At 45.4% G+C, this 15558-nt stretch overlaps 1 protein-coding gene across 1 annotated transcript in view; it reads right to left on the bottom strand.

Moving 5' to 3' along the window:
* Window positions 1–5529: 5529 nt before the first annotated feature.
* Window positions 5530–15558, bottom strand: part of CARHSP1 (calcium regulated heat stable protein 1) — a 57441-nt gene continuing 47412 nt past the window's right edge. The window contains 1 exon segment of the mRNA XM_065412463.1: window positions 5530–5880. Within this exon segment, the coding sequence (XP_065268535.1) occupies window positions 5718–5880 (163 nt within the window). The 3' untranslated portion in view covers window positions 5530–5717.

Below are 15558 nucleotides of genomic sequence, written 5' to 3'. Positions count from 1 at the left end.
TCAGAGGAGTGTAGCAGCAGGTAAAATGGCATAATGCTTGGCAAATGTGAATGGAAGACCAAGTTGCAGTCCTACAGGTTTCTGCTATTGGGACATCTTTTAGTAGTACTATAGCTGTGGACTGAGTGCTAGTTGAATATGCTGGTCCTTTGGGGGGGGGGGGGGGGAGGGCGAGCCTGCCTTCCAGTAGATTCATAACAGGTTAAAAGGCAACCCAAAACTCACTTTGATGGTCTTTGAGTCGAAACAGGTTGTCCCTTCATCCTCTCTGCAAATGATCTAGGAGAGACCCAGAAGGTCTTAGTACTGACAAGGTAGCAGCTGAGAGCCCTTCTATCATCTAGTGTAGGTAGGCTGGTTTCCTATCTGGTGGCATGAGGCTTTGGGATAGTTCACTGGTAGGCAGCTTGTGTGATTAATATGGTTTCCAAAGAGACCTTAAGCAGGAAGCAAGGATGGGGACACAGTGAAATCCTCTCTCTACAGAAGATAGTAAATGGCAGGTATACCCTAAGAGCACTCAGTGTGCCCATTCATCTAGCCAAGTGATGGCTATAAGGAATGAACTCTTGAGGGAGAGGTGGTGGAAAGAATGGAAAGCCATCAGTTCAAAGGTGATGGGAGAGTTCCTCAGGGCACTGAGACCCACATTAAAGTCTCACTTGGGCTGGATTCTATACAGGGAGAAAATAAGTTGTGTAAACCTCTCAGCAACTTGGCTGTAGGAGTGTGGGCAACAACCAACAAGCCCTAAATGGGCAGTTGTGATAGCGGCCAAATGTACTCTGACTGAGCCCATTGTCTTTAAATCCAACAGGCAGTCTAGGGGTGCCAGATGGCCAGAAAGGGTTAAGCATCCTGCAGTCTTTACATTGTCAACCTCTAACACAGTGGTTCCCAAACTTGTTCCGCCGCTTGTGCAGGGAAAGCCCCTGGCGGGCTGGGCCGGTTTGTGTACCTGCTGCGTCTGCAGGTTTGGCCGATCGCGGCTCCCAGTGGCCGCGGTTCGCTGTTCCTGTCTATGCTGTATTCTGCTAATTCAGAGATCTTAACATTTACATGAACTGTAAATATAGTGATATCAGCATAGTGATTTCTCACTGAAGCATATAAGGCAATTGCCTTATGTTAATCTGTGTAGCTAATTACCGGTGATGCTTAGGTCCTGATCCTTTTTATCTCAGATCTGCTTGGTGCTTTATGCAGGGGAAGTTCAAGTTGTAAGACTGAGATCTCCAGTCCCAGCTGGATCATCCTGGATATGAATAGTGGACTGAATCTATGGACTAATTCTAAGAACTCTTTCTAACGCCAAAGTTCACTATCTCTACTATGAAACTGATCTCAGAACTGTACTCATGTCTGTGTGTATATTGATCTTTTAACCAATACTCACTCTCTTTTCTTTTTTAATAAATGTTAGTTTAGTTAATAAGGATTGGCCTTTTGGGTAAGATCTGAAATATTCATTAACTTGGGAGGTGATGTGTCCGATCCTTTGGGATTGGTAGAACTTTCATATTTGACTCGGCTGTCTGGGTGGAAGCCCACGGCTGGGTTGCTTTAAGAGAACTGTGTTTTGGCTTCTGTGCAACCAGTAAAGCACTGTAGGAGCTTTTTTGTGCAGGTTTGGTAAATCTAAGTATTGGAATATCAGCTTTGGGGATTGTCTGCCCCATTCTTTGCAGTTTTCCCTAATTGAGCAACCTCAGTGTGGCTCCCCTGGCATCCCTGGTCACACTAGGATCGTGGGAGAGCACTCTTCTTAAGCATCAGAAGTTCCCAAGAGAACACCAGGAATGGACGCATTTTACTTTTGAAGGTATTTGCGAGTACTAGGTTTTCTGCTAGGTTGATTGGACCTTATCCAATCAGGTTAGCTCCATGCTCGAGAACCGTCTAGGAACCATGCTCTGATCTCAGAGCTCTGTGCAGAGAAGGTGACGGTATCGAAGCCTGAGTAGAAGGGCCAGGTGCATCTTGGTGTCAAGAGATGTCAGTCTGTACCGCGGAAGAAGGCTCCCTGTGCTGTCTATTAGAAGAGTTCTTTGCACACTGCTTCGTTGGTCAGTACCAGACTCAGATAGAGCCTCAGCTGCACCCTTTGACAGACACGAGGTCTCCTTAGAGTAGGATTTAAGGGGCTGAACTACCCCTCCTCCATGTTTCCCTGGTGGGGGAATGAGGCTTCTTCAGTGTCCTAGTCTCTAAAAGTGCTGCTTAAGCTGCAACAGTCACTGGCACGGCCTGGGATGTTGAGGCCGATGTACAAGATGGGAGAAGCGGAACCTATTGGTGCTAGTGAGCATTCCATTAGAAGGCATTTCAGACAGCTCGGTTTTTCCGAGACCTGCCTTTAAACCCTGTACAACCTTACACTTTGATGAGACCTGGGTGTCTTGGAGGTAACTCAAATGTCCGTCACTAGGGAGGAAAAGACCTCGGGCAAGTCGGGCAGGGCTTAAACCCCAGGATCTTCTACATAACCCGGAGTGCTAATGGACCAAAAGCAGGGGTCTTAAAAAAAAAGGCAGGGAAGGGATAACTCCTGTTCAAAACACAACTGGGCTGAAACAAAATACGAATAATAAAATAACTAAACAAAGGGAAAAAACCATGACTCAATTGCTGTGTTAAGAAAGGCGGGAAGCTAAGAACAGCGGGCAGGCAGGTAAGAGCATGCGTGTGTGCGCATCCTACAGTGGGGCAGCCATAGGGACGTATACTTGAAGATTCTGATTTTTACAACAGTTCAAACCCACTGTGTCTAGTTGAACAGACTTCCTAGAAAACATTTCAGCCAAACTGTGGTCAGATTACTATGTAAGCAGACGATCCTTCCCTTATTTGACAGCCTCCAGCTGCTGTTGCTCACAGCTTACTAGGAGTATTTTTATTTTATTTTCTGTTTTGACCCTTCATGAGATGGGCTAGAATTTCTCTGTGCCAAGTTCTGCTCAGTGGGGGGGGGAGGCTTGTCAGGGAGCCAGTTCTGCCTCAAAGTTCTCAGGCACTGAAAGGGGCTTGCAAAGCAGCTTTAAATTCTACATAAGAATGGCCATACTGCGTCAGACCAATGGTCCATCTAGCCCCGTACCCTGCCTTCCAACAGTGGCCAATGCCAGATGCAGGCCATCATCAACTGCCATGATGAAGAGCTTTAAGGGCTCCCATGGCAGTAGTGTGTTGGTACCTTTCCTCCACAATACAGCTCTGTGCTGTGCGGACATGAGGGCAGGGTATGATGGTAACTCTGAAACCGAACCTTATGGCACATCATTAGCTATTGAATTTGCTGATTGTCTGAGAACCCTTGAGGTGGAAAACAAGTCAACAAAGAGCAGACTCAAGAAATAAGGATGCTGCAGTAATGCATCACACAGAGTGAACAGGTGCTGGGTTCCATTTAAGTGCTGTTCCTCATGCAAAGGGCTGCAGATCCCTTTACAACGGAGACCCTTAAAGAAAAACTGCAGTCATGGGACTGCAGAGAAATTCACTCAACCTCCATGTTCTGATAAAATAAATTACAAACCAGGAAAGAAAAGTACCTGAAAACACCAGACCGCTGTGGCCTATTTTTCTTCTGGCCCCTATAGCTGAACTCCCCTGTGGGGGGACGGGACTGAGGAATCTGTGCTGTTGGAGGCGGGAAGAGAGAGAGGCCTGGGGAGATGGGCACTTTCCACTAGACCTGCAGGGATTCCCTAGTAATACTGAGCGTCAGCATGAAGTGACTTCTTGCTGTGAACATATATCAAAACGTAGCTAGCACCATGTTTATAATCACCAATGTGGCTGTTCTACAAACACAAGCTGATTACGCTGTGTTTTTGTGTGCTGGGTCTTAAACGTGTTACTCCTGACCTAGATATAGGCTGCAGACAGCAAAAGTCTCATTGGTCATGATTGCATTGCTCATAAATAAACAAGCTTTGTGATTATCAAGTAAACACCTGAAAAAAAAAATACAGATTTTACTTAAAACCTAAAGTCGTCTAATAAAATACACCAGAGGTTCTGAGCAGCTAGAAAACTAAAGTTTCTCATTTTCCAACACCCATAATTTGATATTGCACAGAAGTGATTTTTGCAAACAACTTCACCACTCTCTCTCACACACTCACCCCCCCCCCCCCCACACACACTTTTAATTAGTATTAGTCTTAACTACAGAATAGGTCGTGAGTGAGTACGCGGAAGATAATTTATCAACCAGTTATGAAATAAACTTTTATTGTGAAGGAAGCAGCGTATGCTAATCTACAATCTACAGCATATTAAACCCACAACAAATACAGGTTTAAAACTCAAAGTAGCTTACAAACTATTTAGTACAATATAGATGAATTAAAAGTAAAACAAAACATCACAGTAATTATTAACCTTCACATTTCTTTTCTTTTAATCACTGTAGGTTGAAATTGCTTGAGACATTTCACCTTTCTCTGTGAAATAGCATCTTCATGCATTCCACAACAGCACAAGTACTCATTGTTACTATAGTGAACAGGCAAATTCCACGTAACTAAGAGAAGAGAGTTTGATTCCAACCATTTTAATTTCTGCTCCCTCGGGGGGGACGGACAATGCTTCATTTGGAAAACTTGGCGGACAAGCAGTATCAGAGCTAGTGCAGAGATTAACAGTTACAATAGTTTGTCTGCATGAACGCCTGCAGCAACAGAAGCGGAGAAGAGATTCTAGGTGGTGGTGGTAGCACTATATACCACCGAGCAAGCTTTGCAGGAAAACATGACTGCAGAATCCACTACAAGGCTTTATAACTCAAGCTACTAAATAATTCACACAGCATTTTATATACAGTGATCTGAACATGGCAGCGTTCGCTTTTTCACAAGTGATGTGAATATGTAAATGCTAACGAACCATGGTAGACACTAACTACTCTATCAAACATGGATATATGAAAAAAATCAAGGCAGTTAAAAGGTTTCATTAAATTCAGGCACCATCAGAGGCTGTGAACCACTCCCACCTCTGTTGCTTTTCTACTGCTTAGTGTGAAGCAACCTACTTTTGTAACTACTGGCCTGTAAATCTGTTGCTAATCACCCATCAAGGCACACAAAGTAAATTCACAAACAACCCACATTTAATAAAGCTAACAATTCCACACTCCTGCAGCTAGCTAATTTGCAACTGTTCCACCTGACAGTTAACCAGAAGGTGCTGTCAAAACTGATAACTGTCAGATAAAGACTTTGTACAGTGTGCTTGTTATTTAGCTTGTGAAGAAAAGAAATTGCAGCAACGAATGTCTCTCTCTCGCTCTCTCAAGTACATTTACTCAGAGACTTTTCAGCAGTATTCTGCTGACATTCTGCTGCCTGAGCATTCACCACATTTACTGAAAGTTAGCCCATGGGAACAATGTTACAGGTGGTTATTGGGTCTCTAAGCTATGTCCCTTGGTGCTGCGGAGCTGTTAGAGTTCCTAACACCTTTGGGCATCCACTAGCATCAGCTCACAGATCACAAAAGCAGACAAGTCCGGCATGGAAATTTCCTTAAGCTATTTTTTTCCTTAGAGTTTGTATGTTGTTTTTAAGTATCATGCCTATTGTAAAAATGGTAATTTGGCCAACGCCTACCTTAACAGTTTTCCCACTCAATATGCAAAATAGTCATTTGTCAGTCTCACGTGAAAGTCAGTTGTTGAGTGTCTTCGATGATACAGCTCCATGCAGGATAACTTAGGAACTAATAACATGTCCTGACCAGGTCTCATGTTTTGTTCCAGGTGCTAGGTGGGTAATGACCACATCTACAGCCTGCAGCTTCTCATTCTTAGGTGGAATAGAGCACATCTTGTAGGTGACTTCATCGCCAGCCACTAGAACATATTCTCCTTCAATACTGTTAAGGGAAAAACAAAAACGGGGGGGGGGGGGGACAGCTCCAGGTAAATGTATTCTGGCACTTGCAGAATAATTAATTGTACCGCCTCTGCTATTGCTCTGTAACAGCTGCTTCATCAACTCTATAACCTGCACTTTTCTTTCACATTAAACTCCTATCTATGGATCCCCAGGGCCTAGCAGGCCTCTGACCTTTATCCTCTCTTTCTGGGAGTATACCCCATTAGTGCTCTGCCCTAAGCCTTCACTTTTTGTAAGGGAGAGCCCCACGCTGCACGACTCCGTTTCTTGCTGTGGTTTCTCCAGCGGGTCCAAAGGACTTTATGCTCCTGTTGGAGACTTACCCCTTTTTGGGAACCATACAACCAGCAGAAGTTTTGCAGCAACATAGGGTGGCCTTCTCAAAACAAGCCAGCATTTATTAGTCCACTGACCACAGTACAGGAAGGTTAGAATGGAAGAGCAAAGCTTACACAGATGTCCATGCTAGCAATAGACCCTGCCTCTAGCCCAGAGCATCCAGGACTCAATTTGCGGTACTGCACTGGGCAGCCAAGTTCTTATTACAGCGAGCTGACACCTCAGTGTCTTGGTTTCAAGTTGCGGTTGTGCTGGTTCCGCATGTTCAGCTGCCTGTCATTAAAAGTTAATGACTGGTCCCTGTCCTCCACAGTATCTCCAAGGGCCAAGCCATGCAGATGCTGAGGGTTCTTGAGCATTGCTTCCCACCAATCCAGAGATTCCTACAGTCTAAGGCACTCCTTCCCCAGTACTCTGTCCCAGGAAAGAAATTAACCCCTTCAAACCTAGTGAGATGGGAAACTCTGTCACATCTATTCTTCCAGAAATACAGATATTTCCCACCTTCTCCGCACCTCAGCTCTCAACCCAGCTTTTTGCAGAGGAGGCAATCAGCATCACACCCTGAGGGGCAAGATCTAATGCTGAACCAGATGAATCAATGCCTCAAGTCATAATTGTATGATTATTCCATGACAACACTGCAGGCTACAATTAAAGGTTGCCGAACCCTTAAATGTGTAGTTCTTACCTTAACTTGTTTGGATTCCTTTTAAGCATCATCTCCACTCCTAGATTTTGGGAGAATTACAACATCCCTGTGATGATGTTAACCCTTAAGTTACTGAGATGTACTCTCAACCTTAATTCCCTCTTAACATTTTTGGCGGGAGAACAGAATGGACACCGAAATTAATATACAAGGGAGTGTCAAATGCCTTAGAGTTCTTTCCTTAGAGTTCCCCTAATCCCCTAACTCTAACCCTAAAAATTCCAAACGTGGGCCTCATGGAACAGTCAAATGCTGAGCCATTTTCAACTTCCACTGACAACACTCGCTCCCTTTATCTGTTATTCATCAGTAGCGTTAAGGTGGGTACACAGGCCCTCAGAGCAAGTACACCCAAGCTGCATAGTCAGCTCATTAATTGGTAGCTGTTTACTGTATGCAATCCAAGCAGAACCTGCCTGAAAATAACGCATCTCCTCCTCCTATATCCCAATATCAGGGTCAGCCATACAGAACATTAAAGGTTACTAACTCTCCACATTTTCACTGACTGCTACTAACTTTTGCAAGGACCCTCCTCCCTGCCCCCCAGCAGCCTGCCACTAATAGAGCAAACATAGCAAGAAGTTGGGCTTAGAGCTCAGAACAAGGTTTTCACCCTTGAAGGCTGTGGGAGCCCAAGTGATTAATAATACTTGTGTAGCCAACTCTCAGCCACACATTCTCCTATCACTAGGTTAAAAAAATAGCTGCAGAAAAGCTCCTCTTTCCCACGGGAATATAACTCCAGACAGACCAGCATGGAGCAAAACAGTCAACACAGGGCCTCTGCAGAAGCAATCCCTGCGTAAAACCAGCCTTTTACAGCAATGAGGAATGGCAACATAAGGCAGAAAAAGCTTTCCCAGGGGAAATCTAAGTAAAGTCTTCCATTATGATTTAATACCAGCTCCACCAAATTCAATGCACCTTCCCCACACAGCCTGATCAAACTGATCTTTACCTCCCATGGCTCCAGGCTGCCCTCCCAACCCAAGCTGAATCAAACTCAGTGGTGGATTAATGCATGGGCCTATGCCCAGGGGCCCTGGCCAATTTGGGGGCCCCCGGAGGAGCACCGGAACCTGGGTAGAGGTGGGGGGGGGCACCAGTTCCAGCACTAGTGGCCCCGCCCCTGCTCCTCTTCCCCGGCCCCGCCCCCTGTCCAGGACAGAAGCCGCATCTGAGCCAGGGTAAGAGCTGCCCAGGGAACCCAGTTCGCTGTGGGGAGCCCTGGACCTTCCACCTGCCCTGGGCAGGGGGCCCAAGAGCAGCCCCCTGGCCCGTGTCTCTGCCCTCCCCGCAGCATGCCACCCAAGCAATCTCCCAGGGTGCCGGGGGAGGGGAGGGGGGAGAGGAGGAGCATGGGGCAGGGACCCCGGGGGTGGGGGGAGAGTTCTTTGTGTCCAGGGCCCCAGTAAAGCTTAATCCACCTCTGATCACACTAACCCTATGATTATTTGAGACTTGGCCTTACCCATCTCCTGGCTCCAGGAGCTTGCTGTAGAGAGTGGGTACAAGCAGCTTCTTGAAAGCAGAGACTACTGAGACTACCCTCAGTGGAACCACTGGAAGTGCTCAAAAGAAATGGCTACCATCCCTCCAGCATCCAGTCTGCCTTGTAGCCTTTAGATCCCAAACAGTTCCAATGTGACCCAATAAGACATTCTTGCTATGTACCTGGCAGTACAAGCCGCTCCCAGGGGCTTAGATACAAATGTGAGATGTCCTGACTGTCAATGCAGCATCACAGCACTACCACAGTGCTACCAGGCACCAGAAAGCCAAAGTCCCAGTGTCAAAAGGTTAATCTGAGCATCACTGAAGAACAATAGGTGCTGTGGGAAAATTCAGAGAATGAGCTAATGAGCACTGACAGATGAGCTGATGCAGCTTTTGTGGCTGCTCTTCAGCTAGGGGTATTATCTACATTGTAATTTAACTCCTGCAGCTGGCCCGTGTGGGGCTTGGGCTCTGGGGCTATAAAACTACATTGTAGACATTCAGCCTCGGGCTGGCGCCCAGGCTCTAGGACCCTCCCCACTTGCGGGTCCCAGAACCAGCCCAGGCCTGAACATCTACACTGAAATTGTATAGCCCCACAGCCCATGTCACCGACACGGGCCAGCCACAGGGGTTTTACTGCAGTGTAGCCATACCCTTGGAGATGATAAGCCTGATATGAATCAGCCTGAGTCATTCAAACAGAAGACTCGTGTTCCACTCATCACTACCCATCTGGGGATGGCATGTTTACAATAAGTACCTGAGGTGAACATAACTTACGTGGGTACCTAAAGGACTCAGCACTGGGGCATGCTATCCCAGAAGTAGTCTGGGCACAATGGTGAATGCCAGTTGCCCATAAGATGTAACAAATCAGCAGCTATGCTATAACTCCACTGTCACACCATATCATGCATGTGCATGAGGAACAAACCTGAGGACCATCAGCTCCCAACAGCCCACAGGCTTCTACTATTTGGGCTAATGGAGAATCCCCGTTAGCTATTACTGCCAACAAAACTCACACTCTCTTTTATCCCTGGGGCCTAGAGATGCACCTGAGCAGACCAAATGCCGTTCAATGAAGGGCACTGGACAGCCCCCTGGTGAGGGACTCCAGACGACAGAATAAAATACCTAAAACAGTGACCAAAAACATAAACATAAGAAAAGATATGGCCAACCTGCGTCAGTGGAAGCAATGGAGCAGTGAGGCATTCTTTTCCATGGGGCTTCACACACACTCTGCCAACTGCAGACAACGTTTTATAAAGCAACAGCTGCAGAGTTAGAAAGGTTTGGAAACAAAGCAGCATCTATTCCTCGTCCCTACAGCCAACCGCACCTCCATCTCACTGACACACGCACGATAGGTGTTGAGAGCGTACAGTCAGATCACTGTTTTATAGGCTTCAACCCAAACTGGTGCCATTCCCAAGCATTGTCGTCGGTTTGGCTGAAGGAGCTGCTACACGAATAGGTGTCAACTTTGGCTTTAAAAACTTTTCTGAACACAGGTGACATCGATCTAAACACTGGGCACGTTGAGGCATTGAAAAGGGACACTGACAACTAGCCGTAGCCTGAAAGGATATGAACTGTCTCCTGCAGTGCTGTGAACCCCAAACACAGCGCAACGGGCTAAGTACATGAGCAACGGAGCAAGCAGTCAAGTCTCTTGTGTTCTTGTCCAAGCAGAGTTAAAAAAAAAACAACAGACTAGCCCCAGTGGTAACGATTGGTTTATTATTTTGTATTGATGTTTGACTAGCGATAAAATCGGAATGATACATATAGTTACATGTATGTGGCCAGCTCTCGAGATGAAAGGGAAACCAGGTGCACTTTAACAGAAAGCTTTTCCTAATAATCCAGAGCATGTGCACCGACCGACCTGCACATAACATGAGAGCTGCACCGGCCTGCAGTGCAGACCATGTCTTAGGGAGAAGAGCGAATGGGATGTGTACAGAGGTTGAAGGTTATGCTCTCCATTACCATGTTACCTTTTCTCTCCACACAGCTATTCGCCCACTGGTCGCCCACACAGAGAACAAGAAGCTGGCATCATTGTAATCCATAAATTGTGAGTTTAATAAAGCTGGACTTAACTTAAAAGAGCTTGGGTCAGAGTAATTAACCCAATGGGCAAGGCTAGTTGCCTTGGCATGCTGTTAAAGGCAAAATTAACTCCTGGTGACCATACTCCAAAATGGAGGTGCCCGTGAGCACGCCCAATCAGTAAGAACCATCGTCCAGTTTCAGTTTAAGCGACACTACTGTTAGTAAGAGAGGCAGGAAATGTTTGAGCATTATGTTGACTGCATCAGTGTTGTGTTTTTCCAAACTTATACAAACCGACATGCCAGGAGACTGAAGTTTACGAGAAAAATCTCCCTCCACACTAGAAAGGCTCTAAGTGCTTCCTCCCTCTAATGCTTTTCTGCCTCACATCTTCCCCTTCCTGTTGACATAAAGTTTCTTGATCAAAAACAGGACAGTCCTTTTGAACCAGCAAGAATGGCCCAGGGCTGCAGACAGACTTCATTTCTCACACACTGATGCGCTTGGCTTCCTACTGAATGGAGATTCTTTCCCCTGCATCTTCTCTCTGCGTGTCTCGCTGGATATGGCAATGTTAACTCTGTGTCCATATCAGAGGGGTAGCCGTGTTAGTCTGAATCTGTAAAAAGCAACAGAGGGTCCTGTGGCACCTTTAAGACTAACATTCTGTTAGTCTTAAAAGTGCCACAGGACCCTCTGTTGCTTTTTTCTGTGTCCATAGTACACAAACAGGCTGCAAAACACTGGACAGAGAATTGCTCCTGCCTTGTGATATGGTTAAATGATGTTTTGATGTTAAAGAGCAAGCAATGTTCGAGCTGGATTAGTCTCTCCATTGGTGACAAAAAGAAAACTATATAGCTATGGGAAAGATGACAAATCAGCAGTAGAGAGGGAGTGGAAAAACGCACTGAGTGATGGAGTCTAAGATGAAGGGATAATTCAGAGGTTGTTTTGAAACCCTTCTTTGAGTTACAGGAGGGGGCAATACACTTAGTTTTGGAAATCAAGTGAACTTGAAGAGATCAGATAAACTAAGCAAGAAGAATCAAAGTGTTTCAGTATGTGATAGCTATTTTCTTTTTGACTACGCTTGCATTAAATGCAATTCAGATTATAGGTGTAATCTAGTAGAGGATCTGCTAGGAGGATAAAACAAAGATGTCTTGTTCTTATGGACTGATGAATATTTGAAAATAAGGCTGAGTTTGTCCAAAGCTACTTAAGGGATTTGGACACGAACTGCCTTTAATTTTAAATGTAAATTGAATTCTGCATCTAAATCCTTTAGGGTACTTTGAAAATCTCAGCCAAAAATATTAAAATAGAAAATGTGGTCCTTGACTCAGCGTAGAACCGAGAGCATGTATATTAAGTTTTATGCTATCCAGCAACTCTCATTTCCCATCACAATACCAATGTGATGATTGTGAGTATCTTATACTGCACTATTTTTAGGGAGGTCTGCACGTGAATCAAAGGAGGGGCTCTTATTAAGAAATTGTCTAAATATGGAATGTTACAGGCTCACAGTCGCTATTCGTATCAGTAAGGCTCTAGTTAGCTCTCCAGGGACAAAGACAAGGTCAAAGGGAAACCTTTTAGTGTAAGTGCTTTCAGTGTGGTCAAAATATGTCAGAAGGAACAATCCTGCATGGCAGAGAGCTGCCCTAGATAGCTAGGTTCCATGCCTCTAAGTTCTATATATCTTGCACACTTTGTAACGCTCATTTAATATCCTACAACACTAATATTTGTATTGAGTAGCAAGACATGAGAGACCAGTAGAGCTACCCTGGGTTATCAACCCTGAATGCCTTCGTACAACTTCAGTCCCAGGCAAACAGCTCCAGTCTTGCAATCAACAAAAGAAGGGATGACCTAACAAGGGGCCATGGAAGCCATGGAAGAGAAAGAGAGAGTTGCCCAATCCACCTTCCTTAATGGAGTCTGAGCCAACCACACAAACAGAAACCTTGGAATTTTTGAGGTATTTCTGCCCTACCACCTGTGAAGCAGACCCTGCACCTGGGGAAGGTTAGATAAGAACAACAGAGCCCCCTGCTAAATAATCAATGCTTCGTTCTACGAGCCACAATTCCAAAGAAACCTACACTTGATGCCACTGAACAAAGCCACAAACCCTGGAAAGTTCCAAATGGTACCAAGTGAAGCAATCTCCATAGACATATCTCACCCTGATTCCCAGCTCTTGGTGTCAGCTCTCTAGTGAACACTGTCCATGTCCTGATATTCAGAGCCATCTATGAGACTGACCCTAGCTACCAAAGAGAATGCCTGTTCCATGCCAGTTACGTCCCACCTTTGTAACAGCGACATTGAACTAGAAGCAGGAAACTGATGACCAATAGCAGAAAACTCATGAGCACGAAAGACAGAACTTTCACGGGATGAGTGCCTAGATTTTAGAACAAGCTCTGCATGTACACGTCCAAGGTGGGGCTGCATCATGAGGCCACCTGCAAGATGAAATCCAGGCAGCCACATTCTTAAGCAGCGCACCACACAGAGAACATGGCACCAGTACTTAACCATGGTTTTGGCTTCTGGCTACCTGAGTAGCTGCCTGTTTGCTCATGTGAGACACTGTAGTTGCTATCCTGTCTTTGGACCAAGCCACAGAATTGTCAGCCCCCAGGACATGCCACAAAACTCATCTTTTCTCTTGGCTACTTGGGGTGCATCAGACAAGGGGTCTAGGGTTGGATTATTATGAACATCATTGTGGGCACATACTGTTGTAGTTTTCAATGGGAAGCCCACTTTGCATTAGTATTATGTGAATTTCCTGACCAAACTGAGAGGAGGGAAAATACATGAATGGCAGAAAAACCTACGGAAAATCCTGCTCACTAATTTTCTCGTTTCCATAGCCCTCCAAATAACATTGAATGATTTGTTCCCTCTCTTCCCATCGGAGCTAGTTCTACCTGCCGTAACAGCTCCTGCTTTGGATATATTTCAGTATACCAATGGAAGTAAACCACCTGACTGGCAGGGTGGGAAGAAGAGACACTGCAGCCCTGGGCTAGGCAAAGCCACAGCCTGCCTTCAGAACTAGCAATGGACTCAAGTCAGAACAATCACACCTGGATTTTCAACAACCCCAAGATTCAGGTGGGCAGAGGGATAAGAAGACAAGAGGTCCGACTGGGGAATATTGTTCAGGACCATCTCCTTTTAAAATGTAACACAGGCAGGGCTGTGCAGAGCTGCTCTCCGCTTCCTTTTGCCACTCAAAAAGTCACTTGGGATATTCAAATTATAAAATCCAACCTATGACTCACCTATGTGTTTCACAGAGCAGAGAAACGGGAGAGAGAGAGAGAAAGAGAGAGAGAGGAGTCTAAAACAAGCTATACAAATCCAAAGGGATGCTTGGTCCACCTTTGGGCATGTTCATATGGCATGGCAATGGGATGGCAACTCCATGGAATCATAGTTTAACATGAACAGATTTCATTACTGGTACACAGCAACAGGTAGTATGTAGCCATTTATCACACTTGTTTTGTACAATGCATCACTTCAGCTCACTGCTGAGTCCTCATTTTTTGCTTCCATAGAAGTTCTGAGTGCTCAATCAAACATTATGAACTGTGCACTTGGAGAAACCCCTGCTAATACAAATACTTCAAACTTGAAAAGCAGTGAGAAAGACCAAGGCCAGGTTAGGTGCTTTAAGAGGAATCACACCACAGCATAAGCCTGGTAGCTCTTTGTCATTTAAGAGATATGGTCACATTTGCCTGGCTTACCTCAATGAGGTTCTAAACTGGCAGATTCCAATAAGCAAAGAAACATTCTCCATTCCAAGACAATTTCAGAGCTATTGCACTGCGAGTTTTCCTGGGTGCTGAAGCTTCGATTCTTTTGCTGGAATATTCACTTTCAATTCTGTCCCTCAGCTCAGAACTAGACTCACCTTTTGGAGAAAAATTACTATTTCTCGTGTCTCCAATACATGATTTTATACCCCACACCACAGGTACAAGAACAACCCAAAGAGTGTTAAGGCAAGATGCTGGCCTTGCAACGCAACTGACAGCAAGTCAAAGAGGAGTTTGAAAAAGACGATCCCTATATTCCTGCCAAAGAGCCTGGAAGGGTAACAAAGGCAATGTCTGATTTCTTTCATGTAACGGGAGTGTGACATGGACATATCTAGGTGTAAAAGCAGGATGTCGTGGCCCAAAGTAAAACTCTTACCTTTCAGTAATCTCTTCTGATCGCATATGTATGAATGTGTGGCCTGAAATGGAAATGCATCCCTATTTACAAACTGTTTCCAGCTAACATCTCATCCTTAGTTATGGATGTAATGAACCTAGTTCTTTCAGAATGCATGCCCCAGTACGTTAGGAAACTACAGCAAGCCGGAGATCTCTGCAAGGCTGTGTATGATGCAGAGGGGCGGAGAGAGAGGTACAGTAGGGAGTGCAAACAGAGCACAGTTCTGAGAACTGGTTCACTAACACTGTGATCAGTACATTCCAGCCTGAAGGACAGTGTGAAGGTCTCTGCAATGCAGCCATTCCTCTTTGCAGCCAAGTTCTAACAAATTGCAGAAAGCCACAGAAGCAAGGCACATCACTTTCCCATTCCATGAAATCAGCTGCTCCTACAATGGTGTTTTCTGAAGCAGACATTGGTTCATTCACTTGTAACGCTCTCTGCTGAGCTAGCTTCCAGTCTCACCTCTATAATCAGGCCAGTTTAGGGCCAAATCCTGTTTTGCACTGTACAGGGTTGGGGGATAAACAAGCCTTCACTGCGTGCCCCCTAGTGCTCACTAGAACACTAGCAACCGTCACCATGGGCACTCCACAGCCCCAAGGGACCCACAGCGCACATGCTGCAGTGTCTAGCTCATACTACGCAGCAGCTTGTCTTATACTCTTCCACACACTTCCCTGGCTATTCTGTTCTGCACCAGCAGGATGGTTTGGGAAACTGCTGACCAGCAAGCTCTGCAGTGATCTCCTCTACTACTGACTACCACACAAAAGCTTCAAA

This window comes from Emys orbicularis, chromosome 10, assembly GCF_028017835.1.
Source record: "Emys orbicularis isolate rEmyOrb1 chromosome 10, rEmyOrb1.hap1, whole genome shotgun sequence".
Taxonomy (NCBI): domain Eukaryota; kingdom Metazoa; phylum Chordata; order Testudines; family Emydidae; genus Emys; species Emys orbicularis.
The sequence above is the reverse complement of the archived record's forward strand: the minus strand, read 5'-3'. Positions and strand labels throughout refer to the sequence as shown.